The sequence below is a fragment of the Balearica regulorum genome, chromosome 4 (assembly GCF_011004875.1).
Source record: "Balearica regulorum gibbericeps isolate bBalReg1 chromosome 4, bBalReg1.pri, whole genome shotgun sequence".
Classification (NCBI taxonomy): domain Eukaryota; kingdom Metazoa; phylum Chordata; class Aves; order Gruiformes; family Gruidae; genus Balearica; species Balearica regulorum.
In genome coordinates, this window is record NC_046187.1 from 68,721,559 (window position 1) to 68,739,212 (window position 17,654).

At 43.4% G+C, this 17,654-nt stretch overlaps 1 protein-coding gene across 2 annotated transcripts in view; it reads right to left on the reverse strand.

The window, feature by feature from the left end:
• The window catches only part of CRMP1 (collapsin response mediator protein 1), a 52,572-nt gene that overhangs the window by 18,038 nt on the left and 16,880 nt on the right, over window positions 1–17,654 (reverse strand). For both annotated transcript variants that reach the window (XM_075752515.1, XM_075752516.1), the window contains exons 3-6: window positions 12,344–12,528; window positions 8,882–9,046; window positions 3,810–3,871; window positions 2,073–2,153 (exon numbers count right to left, since the gene is read on the reverse strand). In XM_075752515.1, the coding sequence (XP_075608630.1) occupies window positions 2,073–2,153; window positions 3,810–3,871; window positions 8,882–9,046; window positions 12,344–12,528 (493 nt within the window). The remainder of the gene's footprint in view (window positions 1–2,072; window positions 2,154–3,809; window positions 3,872–8,881; window positions 9,047–12,343; window positions 12,529–17,654) is intronic.

Consider the following 17,654-nt stretch of genomic DNA (forward strand, 5'->3'; position numbering starts at 1 on the left):
AAAAACAGGTGTTCTAAATCATTAGTGCAACAGCTCTAAACAGTGCCAGTTAAAGACTTCAGATAATTAAAATACAATAAAAACTAAAGTTGCAACCATATAATACACAAAATAGCAAGACAGCAAAGAATGGAACACAAAGTAGGATAGATTTGCATCTTGAAGGCATTCATAAAATTAGATCATACGATAAAATTACCCACTGTAAGAGGATTTCATAGTGTTAATAAGATAGAATATTTGTTTGATAAGATCAAATTTGGATTTTCACACAGGATAGTCCTGCAAAACCCCCCTGCAGGGAGCTTTCTGTTCACTATCCAAATAATCCTTCTAAATAAAAGCATAATGAAAGACTGATTTTATAAGACATGGCAATGGTGAAGAAATATTTTGATGTATAACATAATTTACATTTCTGTACTACTTCCCCGTTTCCTAATACTGTATGCTCATATTCAATGGCTGTATATTAAAGCTGATCAAAGAAAAATGTAACTGAAACAGATTTCAATCAGAAATGCAATTCCACGAGTCCGCCTTGATTTTAATGGGGAACATATCAAAATATCACAGGTGCCATTTGATTTGTTTCATTTTGCCATTCCTACCGTAGTACTGACTTACTATGTTTCTTATTATCAATTTTCATTCTACTGCATATTTTATGTTGTATTAAAACCATAAATTACAGGTTTTGTTAGTTTTAAATCATGCTAAACTTCATGGGAAGTTTTTTTCCCTCTTGAATCCAAATGACGGTTTTCACCTGCTTTCAGTGGGGGAAGGACACAACTGCCCTGTATGTGCCTGCTGACTCCTCACTAGGAACTTTGGAGGCCAGTAGTTGTTTTGGCCAAACTTCAAGGGAAAAGGGAAAGAAGGCTCTCAAAGGGGGTAAATTCTTACTAGGCAGATAAAGGACAGAATCCTATGGAGGGAAAAACAACAAAAGGCGGGTGAGAGCCCTTACACACTGCCCAACCACTCAAACGTTCACTTGAGGTTCTCCCTTAACCATGAGACAAGGTGGCTTCTCTAGCCACATCTCAAAGACAACTTGGTTTTAGCTATTTAATTTCCCCATCAGCTCTGCAGCCTAGTCCTTAGCGGATAAGCCAGCAGATAAAGAGCTCAGCAGATAAACCAGTTGGCTCACTCGGAGCCTCACGGACCTCAGAGGGGCTCTACACGCATACAAGGGATCAGGGGAGGGAGACACCTCTGCAACAGCCTTGAAAGATTCATCTACCACAGATGTATAGTCATAACAACACCCACTCAAACCCGCCCGTTCTGTTTTGTAGGGGAATCCTGGCCTCTGAAAGACCAGCGGGAGGTTTACTGTGGACTGCTGTCCTTGGGATACCTCTTTCGATGTGCTGTGGCACAGATCAGAGCTACTCCAGCGTGAGGACAGCACCTACGCGGGGGACCTGACCTGCAAAGACTGCACTGGGGATCCGGGACATTTTAATGGAACGTACTGAATTTGAGCCCAGTTTTCTGGTTCTGAGAGGCATCTTCAAAGATCATGGCTTACACTTTAATGTACATTTTTGAAATGTTTAGAAGATCACAGTGGTTTCTTATTCTCAAACTTCAGAGATTTATAAGAATATTCTCAAAAATAAACAGGTCTAAGAGCATTACCACCCACTCTGCTTATGCTATAACTGCAGCAAGAAGCATTAGCATAAAGTTTCCCAGCTCCACTTTTTGTCCCCAAATTCTCTGAGCAAGACTTTATGTTGTTCTGCTTCACTTGTCTCTGCCAGATTCAGAAGAGATCTTCTTGCTTCTGCCCCCCTCACCCAGTCCTCATCTGCTGCCAAGGCAAGAAGCTACCTGGATCACTGCTCTACCTCACGGATGCTCTGCCAAAGCATGCAAAAGGGTCTCCATCCTCTCATCCCAGCGGTTATCCCAGCAGTGGGTAGGACATCAGGCCCAATTACGGCACTTACCAGGTAGTTACTTTTTTCCTACCCATACCCTGACTGGAGGGTTTTACTTCTCCTCTCTCATGCCTATCTTCTCACAAAGTGAAGCAAAAATGACAGTTCACTCACCTGAGCTATCAAGTCTCCATTTTCAGCGTGGACCAGGATAACAGCCCCAAGGCTTTTTAGAAAGGTAAAGGCTTCATAAAGCTGCAGGTAGTACAAAGAAGGAAACACTGCTGAATAAGGAAAACACATTACTTAACACTCAGACCTCTCTGTTCATCTAAGTTTTGGTCCTACTATGCTGGTAATTATCTAGGCAAATGGCAAATTATCTCCCTTTTCCACCCTCCGCTTTCTACACAGAGTCAGAGCTTTACTTCACTGTTGACCTACCCACCCCCTCACACACCAGCCAGCCCCAGGACGAGCCTCTGCCCTTCTGCACCAAGACAGGGTCAACAGTCCCGAGCAGGGTTGCGTCTCCCTCGGACACAGTGCTTCCCTCAGCCCCGTGCTACCTCCGCATGTCCTCCCACACAGGTCTAAGTTTAGCGAATAGTCTCTTTTCTGGAGTTTGAGCAAATGTAAAATGGGATTATTCCCGTGGAATGGGAATAATCAATGGACTATGGACACTTTTAGTACAGCTAAAACACCTCTTTTCTGAAGGCATTTTGCACCATCTTCTTAGAGCAGACAATGTCAAGCTTTTACCAACATCTTTAATTCTGCAATTAAAAGTTGTAATACTTTCTATAGAGCATCCTTTTTTTTATTGCTTTCTAAGATTCAAAACCCATTCATACAGAAGGGAAACAGTTGATCCTATTGCTTTTACTGAAAATTTCTAAGCATAAATCTACTGAAATTCAGTTCCTTTTCCAAAAGGTACTCAGCCAATGTGTTCCCTGTTTAAATCAGACTTCAGTAACATGGGAGCCCAGTTTCAAACACAGATAAAGTACTGAAGACACAGTTTCTTCGGTGCCCACTTTTGCACGAGGGCACTTCAGCTAGCATTGAATGGGTCGGAACAGTCAGCCTGCAACATGTGCATTTAAAGAAGGTAACAGGCATTAGTCCAGCCACACATTAAACGTTTTGATGTATTTCTCTTGGCAATTCTAACAGGGAGTTCAATTTAACAGGCACTGCCTCTGAGAGAATATTTATATATTATTATGTCTAAATTTCCAATTAAAACCACATGTATTGGAGGTGTAACAACAGTTATTTAACAGATCGAGAGCTATAGCTCTGGGAATAAGTAAGAAAGAAACATTTTCTCAACTGAATAAGCAAACATTATTATTACTAACAGATGCCATTGTCCATTTACAATGACCTGATACTTATGAATGGGAAAGCTGAAGAGTCTGGAATCTGTAATGAGCTCTGGACAAACAAGCTCATTGTTATCTCCAGCCCTAATGAGAAGAGGCCACCTCCCCCAGAAAGCAACTCCATTTAGCTGTTTGCAGCAACCAAGAAACTCTTCAAATCTCAAAACTGCCAGCACCTCGAGCACTTAATCTTTTCTTCCCTCTCTGACCTAGAGTTCTTGAAAGATAACAGCAAAATAAAGCGAGGGCAAAATCCTGAGCAGCGCTGAGTGGTTGCAGTGTTGACAGACACCAGAAAATCTTTGCAGAAAGTGAACGTCCCACGCTTGAAGGAACACATGCAGATGGTCAACACTGCTTGGCACGGACCCTCCAGAGAGAACTCCTCCGCTGCACATTTCCCCCAGTGCCGCTCGGGTCCGTGGGAATGTTTCTCTGGGATTCAACTTTAGCAACTCCTCCAGTGTTGACAGGAGAGAGGACAGATCACAGCAATGAAAAGCATTCAGAGCAATACCTGGCTGTCGGACATTTGGTAGAGATCTTTGTAGGCCATGTAGACTTGAAAAGAGTTCACACCTGTTCCAAGACAAAATTGAAAGGTGTTGCCATGTATGTGGATTCTTAAATTGTATTTGAACAAAAACTTCAGGGAAAATAAGACATAAAATATGTCTGGACTAGGCTTTTCACCAGTGATTGCCAGATATAAAGCATGGCTCCACAGGTACAGTACAGCTGCTCGGACTAGAAGCCTGAATCCCCTGTTCTCTGGGGGAATTTGCTGGACTCCGTGGATTGTCTGTGTTCAGCCCTGGAGCAACCCATCCACCACCACAAATGAGATTACTTGTAGCCAAATCACAGACAAACAACAGTGGCTAAAGCAAGCATGTAAAGTTTGTAAAGTTTAAAAAAACTTGTGTCAAGTTTCTGTGAATCACTGGTTTTCTTTTTAGCTTTCTTTAGCTAATCAGGAAAACATTTCAGCTTGACCTGAAATTGTGCTTTTTAATAGATAAACTTCTCGTTAAGTTTCCCCAAAGTGCTGAGAAGCTGTAGGAACTGTGTATCTAAATTTGCATACAGACTTGCATTTTCTTAACCCTACTGCCCAAAGCACCCAGCTTAGCTGATGGCAGACACTGGGAAGGAGTGGAAGCAAAGCCTGAAACCAGTTACAAGGGCAGCTCACCATACCTATCCTTCCACCTTCCGAAGATGGACGGATTTATGTTGGCAGTCGTACAAAATCACAAAAGATGACAGCTCCAAATTTTAGAAATAGTAAGAAATGCTAGTGTTGAGTGTCAGTGGCCAAGAACCAACTGTATTCAAACCACCATTTGCTATCTATTTCAAGATTCGATTATTTACACAGCTTCGTATTCTAAGGGAACAGGAAGTCCAAACATCTTCTGTTCATATCTTCTGTACATATGAATTTATATTAGTTTATAAATTTGCCTTACACTTTAGTCTACTGACAGTGCCCCTAGTTTGGTACAGGGACTGATGTCAGAGTTTTCTAGCTTAAAAGAAAAGTAAATTCTAAGCTGTCTAAGCCAACTATGCTGCATTTCAAAATAGCTGTCATGAAAACTATGCTTCCTGGGGCAAGAGGAAAAAGGAAGAGATCTGTTTGTATTATTCACGTTGGCTACACCAAATGAATAAGGCTCTCTGATGAAGATATAACTCCTTCATGAGTCTAGAAGGCACAGACATATCCTCAGGCAGAGGGTATGGCTGTTCACACTCTCACAGATAATTTGTTTATTCACAATTACAAGATTAAAATACCCCAGGGTACGTGCAGGATAAAACCTTGACATGATCCCTGTTATTACGTCTCCCCGCTAAGGCCAGGCAGCTCAGGGAGGAGTACAAAGCAGGAGCCGGCCCCTCCTTGCTGACCTCCACGCTGAGCAAATCCAGCCTGGACCGGGGAGCCCCGTCAGCCTGGGAGCCTGTCCTTTCGTCCTATTTTCCTGTTTCTCACATTCCCAGAAAACATGCATGGCCTTGACCAACTGTACTTACTATGTTCCTGCTTTAAAATTTTTAAGCTCAACTACACCTTACAGGGGCCAGTGCTTTCAGCCAGGTGCCTGCAGCACCATCTCCCCTGACTGATCACATCTGCCCGACCTGCCTTGGAGGAAAGCTCTGTTTCTCTTCACAAACCCACGCAGCGTCTCAGATGTCAGCTGCACCTGGGAGCCACCTTTCTGCACGGGTGACCATGCAGACATGAAGCCATGAGAGCCGTGTCAAGGCTGATCCAAGCCATGCTGACGGGCCTCAGCGATGGCACGGGACTGAATCCTCTCATACACGTTTCTCCGTAAGCAAAGAGCTGGGTTAGCTCTTGCTCTCCTTTATCCACTGGGATCTAACCAAAGGCAATTCATTTCATCACAGTCCTGCAGGAGATAAGGCAGCTTTTGCTGGGTACTGTGGTTGGAAGACATACATTGACCCAAGTAATATATATATACTCTTCCTTCTTTTTTTATTGCCTTTGTATCTTCTTAGGCCCTTTTCTGACCTTGGTAAAATGAGCTTTGCTCCCCCTCACATTAATGTTCTGCCTGAAGTCAATGACAGTAGAAGGGATCCCAGCAGGGATCCAAGCCTGTCCCTCACCTTCTCCCATCTAAATGCACATCCACGCCCCCACCTACGACGTCAGATAGAAAGTGGAAGGGCACCTCACGGGCTGCCTTTACACCTAACGGGAAAGATGGTTTGAACCATCCTGCCTTGCAAAGGGCTACCTTTACAGGATACCAAGATAAAACACCACCAACTTATACATGCAGGTATCCAAGATTAGACTCTTTACCTAATGCCTTGGTCTGGTGTCTCAATCTACTCATTGGAAAAATACAGCTTTTCAAACGCCCTGGTCCATGGCCTACTGACCTCAATGCTTAACATCTGTTATATACTACATTCGTATTAATGTCCTGCTCGTTCTCGCACCTGGAGTACTCAACAGGATCCTCTCCAAATTTCAGACAGTGCTACAGGTTTTTTTGAACAGTGACAAAGTATAGTAGTTACAGGAACGAGCGAGGCCTCTGTCAACGCATTTCAGGCTGTTGTTCCTTTGCATATGCTGGAGAAGCCCCATCCTAAATTAGCTGCCAAGTCTTTATAATCAACATTCGGTTCTACAAAATCTCCAGGCCCTTCCAAAGCCTCTGTCTCCTTAAATTAGCTTTGTATTGATTTTAAACTGATTAATTATTCAATTATACCTCAAGACAGGACACCTCAACAGCAGCTCTGCAAGCTCCCCTGTTATTCATGCCAAGATTGTATTAGGCACACGCAGCACTGAACCATGATTAACTGAGCCCTGTTACTCGGCTAACGCACCCACCAGACAATCAGCCGAGAACAAATTCAATCCAGATTCCCAGCTGATGAAAACCAGTGTCACTCCATTGACATGCAGTCTATTTGCACCAGCTGGCTCAAATGTTTCCAATTATCAGCAGATATCATCCATTAATCTGAAAGCCCCTGCCATGCTAAAATATTTCCTATTGTGCTTGTGCTTTCATACTCGCCCTTACCTTGTGGCTCCTAACACATGAGAGTAATTCACATTGACTGAGACATACTGCAGCATCCGTGAGAACAAAGGTGACCTCCTAGTGCTATCGCCACCAAAGAGGCCACCAAGGGCCCCATCACACATCCCGGTTTAGGAATCAATGAACAGATTCCTGCTTCTCCTGAAGAGTGAAAGGCAGCTCAGATTTATATTGAAAATTCACATTTCTATAGCTGGAGAGAACTATTAACCTAACTGCCTGCACCAGGCTTTTAATGTAAGCCCTCAGGCAAATTTGGGATTGCTGAGCCATCTGTGATCCAGGAGCTCTGGAAAATAGTATCTAATCTTTGAAACAAGGCACAGTATACTTGTCTGAGAGTACAGTCAGCTAATGCACAGCAGCGTATCCATGTTAACAGTGATAGCAGGGAAACAGCACAGATTTGGCACCATCAGTGTTGACAGATGTCATCACCTTGTAAAAACCACCTATATTATAAAGACCTATGTAAGACCAGCTGCAATTTCTCTAAATTACATGTAATCTTGCTGATTGAAGGGTTTGGTTGCTCAAAAGCTGGTTATACAGCACATGTACTGCTAGCATGCTGCAATACAGGATAAATTCCTCTACATGACTGCACCTCCACAGTATATCAGTGAACAACTGCTCACTCAAAAATAGATTTTGCTTTATTTTTCTACTTTGATAGTACATTTCTATATAAAGAGACTTTTTCAAACCTAAGTCATCACTAGCACAACACCCTACAAAGGATGCTGCATACACATATTACTTAAGACTTCTCAACACAAGGGTCACTATGATTTACCCATGGTAATTAAATGCCATTTTGGAAAATATTTCCTAAATTAATATCCATGCATTTTCAATGAAAGTATTGCATGAAAAATATTTGAAAAAAAGTATGTTTCTGGACAAAAAAAACCATGCAGAATTTTAAGGAATTAGGTCCAAATTATTATTTTCTGAAGGCTAGATTCATTGCCTACACATATGTATCTGCTGCCACCAAGATACCCTCCATATACGAAGTGGCCACACTGAGCTGGCACGTATGGAAAAGGATTTATTAGAGGTTTTATCTGTGCTACTCTGGAGTGGATATACAGCTAGAGTCCAGATAGGGTAACCTACAGCATCTCACATGATAGCAGACCTGTTAATTGAACTGAATCAAGCCCATAAGTGTCTTAAATAGATTCCTAAATAAGTGACCTGGTTTTTGTAAGTCCCGAAACAAAGCATCTTGTAGTAACTTCAGGGACAGCCACCGGAGACAGCACTTGAGAAAATCAGGACATTTTTTCAATATTAGGTATCTAAGTTTAGCATCACTTTTTTTTCCTAATAACTTGAACCCTTTTTATAAATATAGGTATGTTTTATTAAAAAAATCTTGTCTCACAAGTAAATTATCCTAAGCCATTGCTGAGAAATGAGCAATAGCCTGTGATGACCGTTTCTCAGACATATGTCCTTCATATTTGGGCTTAATTTGAGGTAGCTAAATGGGCAGATTCCAGTCTAGTTAAAATCTGAACCACTACCTTTAAATGTCTCATTGTCTCCATTCATGAAATAGAGGATGTAAGGTGACTGGGCTGATTACCCTAAATCCTGATCTCTGAGTTTTATCTTAAAATAAATCTAAATATGCGATGTCTGAGCCTATTTTCATATGTACAAACAAGCATAAAGTGATGCATTTGTATCTGACAACATACACATCTTAATTTTCCATGCCTATATTGGGGTAAGCCTTCTCCCTCCATCAGCCTTGCTGCTGATTAGCACTAATGCACAAAGTTTTAGGTCCATTTTACACAGCAGCGAGTGAATAGGAAAGTTCAAGGTAGTGCAGAACCTTGGGCAGAACAACCAGCACCTGTGCATTTCTGTTATTAATACTTCAAAAATGAAAATACTTCAAAATTTCACCTCCATATGATATTTCAATAAAAACAAAAAATACTACTAATTTTCACTCACTAACCTTTGTCTTGCACCAGTATTTCCAGCTCTTCTCGAATCCCATCATACCAGCTGGTGATGTCCACATGGAGAGAGTAATCGCAGCAGGATTTGGTGTCAGCTGCCTCATGCCACTTCTCAAAGGAGGTCAGTAAACTCGATCCAGGTTCTGGAAGCACGTGGTCAACTGAAAAAGAGTTTCAGTCTCTGTTACCCGGACAGCATGCACACTGTGCAGATTTCCTCAGTGCCTGGGAGTAAGTTGCCTTCCAGCATCTCGGCCAAAACAGCAGCCTCGGAGGCCGTTTGCATGCAGACTGTAACTTTGGGATGTCAGCCAGGTCCTGCTGTCTCAGGTATAGCAGACTTTGTGGACAGTCTATCCTAAAGCCAAGTCTGGCAACCTGCTTGGTGCAGCATCAACAGACACACAGTGAGAGCGAGCCAAACGTCTCACAGTTTAGGAAACATTTGTTTTTCCCTGTAATGTTTTGTAAGAGACCCCAAGTTCTGGATTTACCTGTATGTATTGTCTGGTGTGTCCACGTCTATGGATTTCACAGTAAGCATTATTATTAACCAGAGCCTCGTAGTCACTGAATTGGCCCACGCTGCCCTACCAATACATCAGTGGGGATGCTGAATGCTTTCTCAGCAGCCAGAATTGGGAAAACAGCCAATGGTCTGAACAGAGATGATGTGGAGTACAAACACTCAGCCACACTATACGGCCGATTAAGTGCGCTGCAACTATTCATCTTCACTGTCTCAAGGCTTTCTGCATCTGATGATGCCATAATGTTTACTGGTAGAAAATAAAGACATGACTACTTATGCATATACATTGTTCTTTGCAGGGCTAGGTCAAAAGTAAGTATGGAAACAAAGCAAGACAGGCTTACCAGTGGCATTTGCAAACCTAACGTTGCGCAGGAAGCCTCAACTGAAGAACATAACACTGAAAAAATTATTAACAAACTTAATGAACCGCAGTACATTTTGTCCTTATTGCCAGAGCTCCTGTATTGGGTTTGTGTGGCAAGGTTTTGGTGGTGGGGGGGCTACAGGGGTGGCTTCTGTGAGAAGCTGCTAGAAGCTTCCCCTGTGTCTGACAGAGCCAATGCCAGCCGGCTCCAAGACAGACCCGCCGCAGGCCAAGGCCAAGCCAATCAGTGCCTCTGTGACAACATATTTAAGAAGGAAAAAAAAAAAAACAGGTAGAGAGAGCTTTTGCAGCCGGAGAGAGGAGTGAGAAGATGTAAGAAACCCTGCAGACACCAAGGTCAGTGCAGAAGGAGGGGGAGGAGGTGCTCCAGGCACCGGAGCAGAGATCCCCCTGCAGCCCGTGGTGAAGACCATGGTGAAGCAGGCTGTCCCTCTGCAGCCCATGGAGGAAGGATGAGGGGGTGTAGAGATTCCACCTGCAGCCTGTGGAGGACCCCATGCCAGAGCAGGTGGAGGCACCTGAAGGAGGCTGTGACCCCGTGGGAAGCCCATGCTGGAGCAAGCTCCTGGCAGGACCTGTGGATCCGTGGAGAGAGGAGCCCACGCCAGAGCAGGTTTGCTGGCAGGACTTGTGACCCCGTGGGGGACCCCACACTGGAGCAGTCTGGTCCTGAAGGTCTGCACCCCGTGGAAGAGACCCACGCTGGAGCAGTTCATGAAGGACTGTAGCCCGTGGGAAGGACTCACGTTGGAGAAGGTCGTGAAGGACTGTCTCCCGTGAGAGGGACCCCATGCTGGAGCAGGTGAACAATTAAAAGGAGTCCTTCCCCTGAGGATGAAGAAGCAGCAGAAACAACTTGTGATGAACTGACCGTAACCCCCATTCCCCGTCCCCCTGTGCCGCTGGGGGGGGAGGAGGTTGAAGCCGGGAGTGAAGTTGAGCCCGGGAAGATGGGAGGGGTGGGGGGAGGTGTTTTAAGATTTGGTTTTATTTTCTCACTCCTCTACTCTGTTTTGCTTAGTAATAAATTAGATTAATTCCCTCTCTAAGTTCGGTCTGTTTTGCTCGTGACGATAATTAGAGAATGATCTCTCCCTGTCCTTATCTCGACCAACAAGCTTTTCGTTATACTTTTTCTCCTCTGTCTAGGGAAGGAGGGGAGTGATAGAGCGTCTCTGGTGGGCACCTGGCCCCTAGCCAGGGTCAACCCACCACCGATCCTTTCAGCTGATACTTGCTGCTGACAATAGGTAACAGATAAGACCACTCGGCAAACAAAGCCACACTGCAATTCAGTGGGAGTAAAACCCCACTGGGAAGCTCCTCTGCACAAAGAAGCTAAGACAATTTATGTCACCTGAACAACAGCCTCACAAAGTCTAATCAAGGGCCAAGCCACTGCTAGTAGGAAAGACAGAAATCTTGTGCTGCCATCTGGTAGACAGAAGAAGGGTCTTTAACAACTAGAAATACTTCTCCCTTCTATCAAGGAAAATGTTTCTCCAGGACATCTCTGGTAAGGATTTCCTGAATTCCTGGGGCCAAATCCAAGTTCATAAATAAGTATCTTGTTATTTCCAAAGCCCTGAAATGTCACTAGGTGGGAACAGCAGATCTTTGTCAGATTTTCATAGAATCATAGAATCATAGAATGGTTTGGGTTGGAAGGGACCTTAAAGATCATCTAGTTCCAACCCCCCTGCCATGGGCAGGGACACCCTCCACTAGACCAGGTTGCCCAAAGCCTCATCCAACCTGGCCTTGAACACTTCCAGGGAGGGGGCATCCACAGCTTCTCTGGGCAACCTCTTCCAGTGCCTCACCTCTGTAACAGTAAAGAATTTCTTTCTAACATCTAATCTAAATCAACCCTCTTTTAGTTTAAACCCATTTCCCCTTGTCCTGTCACTACACTCCCTGATAAACAGTCCCTCACCAGCTTTCCTGTAGGCCCCTTCAGGTACTGGAAGGCCGCAATTAGATCTCCCTGGAGCCACCTTTTCTCCAGGCTGAACAATCCCAACTCTCTCAGCCTGTCCTCATAGGAGAGGTGCTCCAGCCCTCCGATCAGCGTTGTGGCCCTCCTCTGGACCCGCTCCAACAGCTCCATGTCTCTGCTGTACTGGGGCCCCCAGAGCTGGACGCAGTACTCCAGGTAGGGTCTCACCAGAGCAGAGTAGAGGGGCAGGATCACCTCCCTCAACCTGCACGTCACCCCTCTTTTTTCTGTGTTAGATACTTAAAGCACTAACTGCATTGTTTTTCAAAAATCCCAAGAGTAGATATATTAACCCTCAGTGCTTGTTCTGTATTTCAGAGGAAAATCCAAGAGAAAATTCCCCATGACACTTTCTTGCTAAGGGTTGGTTCATTTTCAGGCCAGCCCTGAGTGCCAATGACAAATGGATCTCCAACACAGTGCCCAGAAATTTGAAGATTCATTCCAGAAAATCAGTATGGAGCCTCCTGTAGCTATCCCCACATGTGCTACATGAGCTTCAGCCTGGAGCAGGAAGAGTTAGTATTGCTAATACTCACTGATCATGGTGGTGCCCCCTGCTAGTGCTGCTTTTGTGCCTTGATAGAAGTCATCGACAGCAGTCATTCCTTGGTAGGGCTTCTGTAGGTAAGTGTTGACGTCTATTCCCCCAGGAATAACCATCCGCCCATTAGCCTCTATGGTCTTGACTCCTCCAGGAACAATCAGATTCTCTCCTATTTGCCTAGGCAGCAAGGAAAGCCACAATTATTTTACTTAAGTGAAGAAGCACAGGGGGCAGAGGCTATTTGAGGCACGTAGGGGAGTGGAACCTAGGGGCCATACAGAAAGAACTGGGACCCCAAAGGAAAGGTGAAGCTCGAACACCCGCTCTGGCCGCTCTGCTCGGCACTGGCACAACGAAGCGTCCGCGAGCCTGCCTAGCTGGACCCTGTGCTCGGGTTGCTTTGCATTGCTCCAGCGGCCAACAAAGAAGTCATAATGCACCGGCATTAAAAAATGATTTTTTTTTAAACATGATTCGTATCTTTAAACAATTACAAAGATGTACAGTTAACGCTCTCTTGGGGGCTCCAGTTTTGTATATTAAATTCTTAAATGAAAACAGAAAAACATAGATCAAATATGACAGCAAGCTGGAATTGTAAATATATGGCTGAAGCACAAGGCATATCAGAAAGGAGCTATGATTACTTTGTAACAAAGTAATGCAAATTTGTCCTTAAAAAGAAATCTAAATATCATAAGATACAGAAATACATATTTACAAGACCCAAACACCGTCAATCTACCTTGTCAGATATTCTTCATCCTCCTCTTAAACATTCTGCATAACTGTGTGGGAAAATGTTAATTAACTGTTGCAATCTTCTTCCCTTTGGTTCTTCAAAACAGGATATTTTTTTTCACTATTAAAAATATTAATCTGTACCCCATGCTGATAGGCAGCAAACTCCAGATACTTACAATCAAAATACTTTTAAGTGTTCATGGACACAACTATGAGTAACCTTTAACTTTGAGAGCCACATTACATTTTTATTGTCTACTTCGCATGGTGCCAAATAGGAAAAGGTATGGGTCTGTGTGGAAGCCATATCCCTGTGTTGTCACACCGTAAAATATTTGGGCTTAGAGATAACTATAAGATAGTTTAAGTTCACTTAGCTTATCTTGTATTAAAGACATACAGTCCTTGTCTTAATTTCCTTTTGTCTGGTATAAATTAACATTTATCCACAGCTAAACAAATACCCCAGACATCTGAGCTGCTGAATCTGTTTCTCCCATATTAAAATGCAACTCCCACCTACGGAGCAAAACACAGCGACTGATTAACAGCCAATTGCAACAAGCTAGAACCAAAAATGAATATAACTGTTAATTAAAACCAGTGAAAAAACAGGGATAATTATTCACATTGGAATTTGGCCAAACCACCAGAGTTAATAAATAGCCCCAAGAGGTCAAGAATTTGTTTCATATGCTATGCAAAAATGTCACCTCCAGCAGCTTGGCTCCCCCGGTGCTCCGGATTTTGGCTGGAGGGAAGCACAGCCATTCGGTTAGCAAACTCCCCGCCAGCATCCCGAGCTGGGGTCTCAGCCGCTCAGTGCTGAACAAGCCCGAAAGGGCTTACTCGTGAGAGCTGATAATATCATGGCTTGAAGCCGTACAACTCCATGTCTGGCGTCTAATATTCATCAACACGTATAGCAGTGGGAGCATGTCATAACCCGTTATAGCTGCGAGGAGCGCTAATGATACCACGACAAACAGGGAATTGATGTGTTTGCAAAAGCCAGCAGCAGCCCAGCACATCCAATTGCACAAACAAGTTGCAAGAAGCTTCTCTGCTGTTAAAATCTGACTCGCAAAGGCATACCGTAAGGCACTCCAACCCATGAGCACACTGAAAGCTTGTATAAAGTTAGGTAGCCCCACAGATAATAATGATGGTGCACTAATTTTCATTAGGTGAATCCACTCCCCAGATTTAATCAGAACAGTCCTCAACCTTTGTGCAGTGTTTGTGTGGCTAAAAAACTGAACCGGGAAAAAAATTAGTATGACCGATCTCCTTTAAATATGTCTAAGGTGGAATTGCACTCCAAGGATTACCACACCTTCTGAAAATAACAATATTAAAGAAAACCTACACAAAAATACAAAAGCAATTCATTTTTATTTTCTTCCACCATCAGTAACTACCAGTTCCCTGTTCAAGAAAACACCCCCTAACGAAGTGAAAGAGTGCAAAGTATGTTCAGAAGTTTTTTGATGACTCATAGCTCAGTATTTTCAGTGTACAGTTGAGTTAACAACTTATTTGGCAATGGCTGAAGTCATCCATGCCAAAGTGACGTGGGACCACACGGCCTTTGTGGATGATGCTGTGCTATTACCTGTCAGGAGCCTGTCTCATGTCTTGCCCTGACATCAAGATTAAGGCTGGAAGAGGGCTAATCTTCACTGGCATTCAAGGTTATTTTTATTCTGACTGACTAGAACACAGAGTAAGAGATACTGTGACATTATTCCTGAATTCCTCGCTCATTAATGCTAAGTGTATGTTAATACGAGTGGGGTTCAGTTACTTGTGGGTAAAAAAACAGAATAGTGCAGATAACTGTATTCTAGACACTGTACAAATGACTGAGCTGGTTTTCTGATGCACCACCAACTAGAAAACTCAGACTCACAGAACATGATGCTGTCTACCCTCTTCAGTTGAACAAGCTGGTAAATTCTGTCATACACGAGCTGATTAAAGGAAACAGCAGGTTTCAGGTTAACCTGAGAAAGCTGAAAACCTCCCACGGGACCCTGTGGAGTTATTTCTGTTGTCATCAAGCCCAGATTTCTTTCAGGCATCTGAGGCACCCCTAACTTGGCTCGTCTCCTGCCCAGCTCTGGAGACCCCATCCGTAGCCACCCACGCTGCACACAGGCACCAAGCCTGGAGGGACTCAACCCTTCCCCTTGGCAGGGATGGAGCAGAGGTCATCAAGCATCAGACCGTGACCTGCTGCTTGGCATGCAGACCGGGGCGCATTTCCTCATGTGGAAACGAGACAGGATAGATGTAAGCAAAATATATTATTTACGTACCAATGGCAATTTAAATTACTAAATATCTAAATTACTATTCAGACACCGGATAACTGCCTCTCAGCTGCCACCTGAGTGTGCAGGGCTTAAGTTTCAGCTAGGAAAAATCCACATGCACCACTGCTCCCTTGTACCTAGGGAGACAGTTTGAGCATTGATAGGTAGGAAAAAACATCTACCATCCTCCAAACTATAGCTAATCTTCAAACACGTTCAAGGTTATATCTACATTCCTCTCTGCAGCACAATCTTCAGGGACATAAGCCTTAAAAGACCCTACTTCCTTTCATTAGTCAGCAAGAGAAACCCAACCTTCTATTTTCCAATCAGTTTCCACTGTAGAAAAAGAAAATTAACCAAGATCTTTTATATCCCAGCAAAACCAGAACACTATTGCCTATTCTGGGCTGAGTGGTTTGGTGGCAGCTCCATTCGGTGGAAAGAATTCTGTATTATCAGCAGGATCTGCAGCTGGAGAGTCAGGGCATCAACTGAAATGTGGATGCCTGAGGTTCAAGGTCCTGCTCCAAAGGATCTTGAGCAACATTTAACAACTATGTTAAATATTTAGACACAATGGGCAGTTCCAGCTGGAGAAACTGAGAGAGACCAATCCCAGAAAATATAAGGCTTCCCTAGCCTGCAGAATTTATCATCTGAACACAGTTAGGACCCAAGCCCATCTCGCACCAGGCTGCCCTCACAAAGTAGCTGCTTTTTCAGAGCAGGACTTCTTGCACAAAGAAAAACCTCTGGTCATCTAAATCCAGGAAACCAGGCACGACTCAGGGTGTTGAATAGTAAACTTGCCTCCTTAGGCAAAGATAAAGGCGTTTTAAAAATTAAGATCTTGTCAATCTATTCGTTATTAATCCTAGCTATCTTGGGCAGCTGCAATACTGTCTGGAGGTACGGATCCATGCATGGATTTCAGAGGCACTTAGCAAGGGCCACTAAATGGCAGGGCGGCTGAAGGCTTGGCATTGCTAACCTGCCTACTAAGTACCATTGCATTTCAGGAATCAAGGCCAAGAATCCACAGCAGTTTCAGACTCACAGCATCTCACGCGCTTAGTTTCTATATCAGTTCTGATGCTGCATCTGAACAAACAAAAGCAGAGAAAAACTCAACTGTCGACAACTTGGTTGATTGTTGCTATTAAAAAAATGTGTTCACAATTTTGTGCCTTCTGTGCTTAAAATGATATGCTCCTTTTGCCGCTTCTGCAATGCAAGTAACACTACAACTGGAAAAGCGGAGTGCAGTATTAAAAAGAAAACCACATAGTCCATACAAGCATTCCGAATTTTTTTCTGTTATAATAACCTGAATCGTGAATAATGTAAGCAGCCACAGATATGTAAAGAATCAACCTTCCAATCTGATGATATATTGCTAAGAAAAGGAGCTCTGAAAACAAGTGGGTAACAAATTATTTACCAGATAACCATAATTAAGTTTCTGTGCATTAAATTGTAGCCTCTGGAGACCAAACTTGTTAGGTCACTAGTGAAAATGTTTAGCCATCAAGAAAAAGGCTTTGATCCTTGTGTACATCAGAGCGCTTGTACACACCACATAACTTTGCAAAACTAGAGACCCCCATCTCCACTAAGCCAACGTAGGACCAGCAGAGCTACATGAATAGACATCTCTGTTACTGTTTCCCAGGCTATCAGTAACATGTATTTCATGTTTTTTCACTTAAGGAATACTTTCCCAGTTCCTGTATTTTATATCCTGATAAACCAGTAGGAGTTCCTGTCTAATCGTGTGAAGATTTAAGATTCTATACCATTGTTAAACAAGAAAAGGGAGATTCAAGCAATGCATAACAAGGTTGTAGGAACAAGACATGCCATGCTTCAGCATTAACCAACAGAGGAACTGAGAAGGAGTAGGTCCCCGTTGGCACTGTGTCACAAGGGGCAATTCCTGTGCCATACAATCCTTTAGAGCTTAGCTGCATTCACCCTGATTACATGTGGGGAAAAAAGCTGTAATGAGCCTTCTGTCATACATGGACTCAAAAATACCCACTGTCCTTAGCGTTACTTCTTGAGAGCCTCTACTTGCCTTGACTATTTTAGAAGAAACTAGGATTGAACTGTTTGAAAAGCAAATACCTTCAACTTATAGTAAAGAAATGTTCTACTTATCTAATCTTAGTGAAGATAAAATGGCAGAATTTCATAATTAAACATTCCTCTGCTATGGCCCCACATCTAGAGGTAACC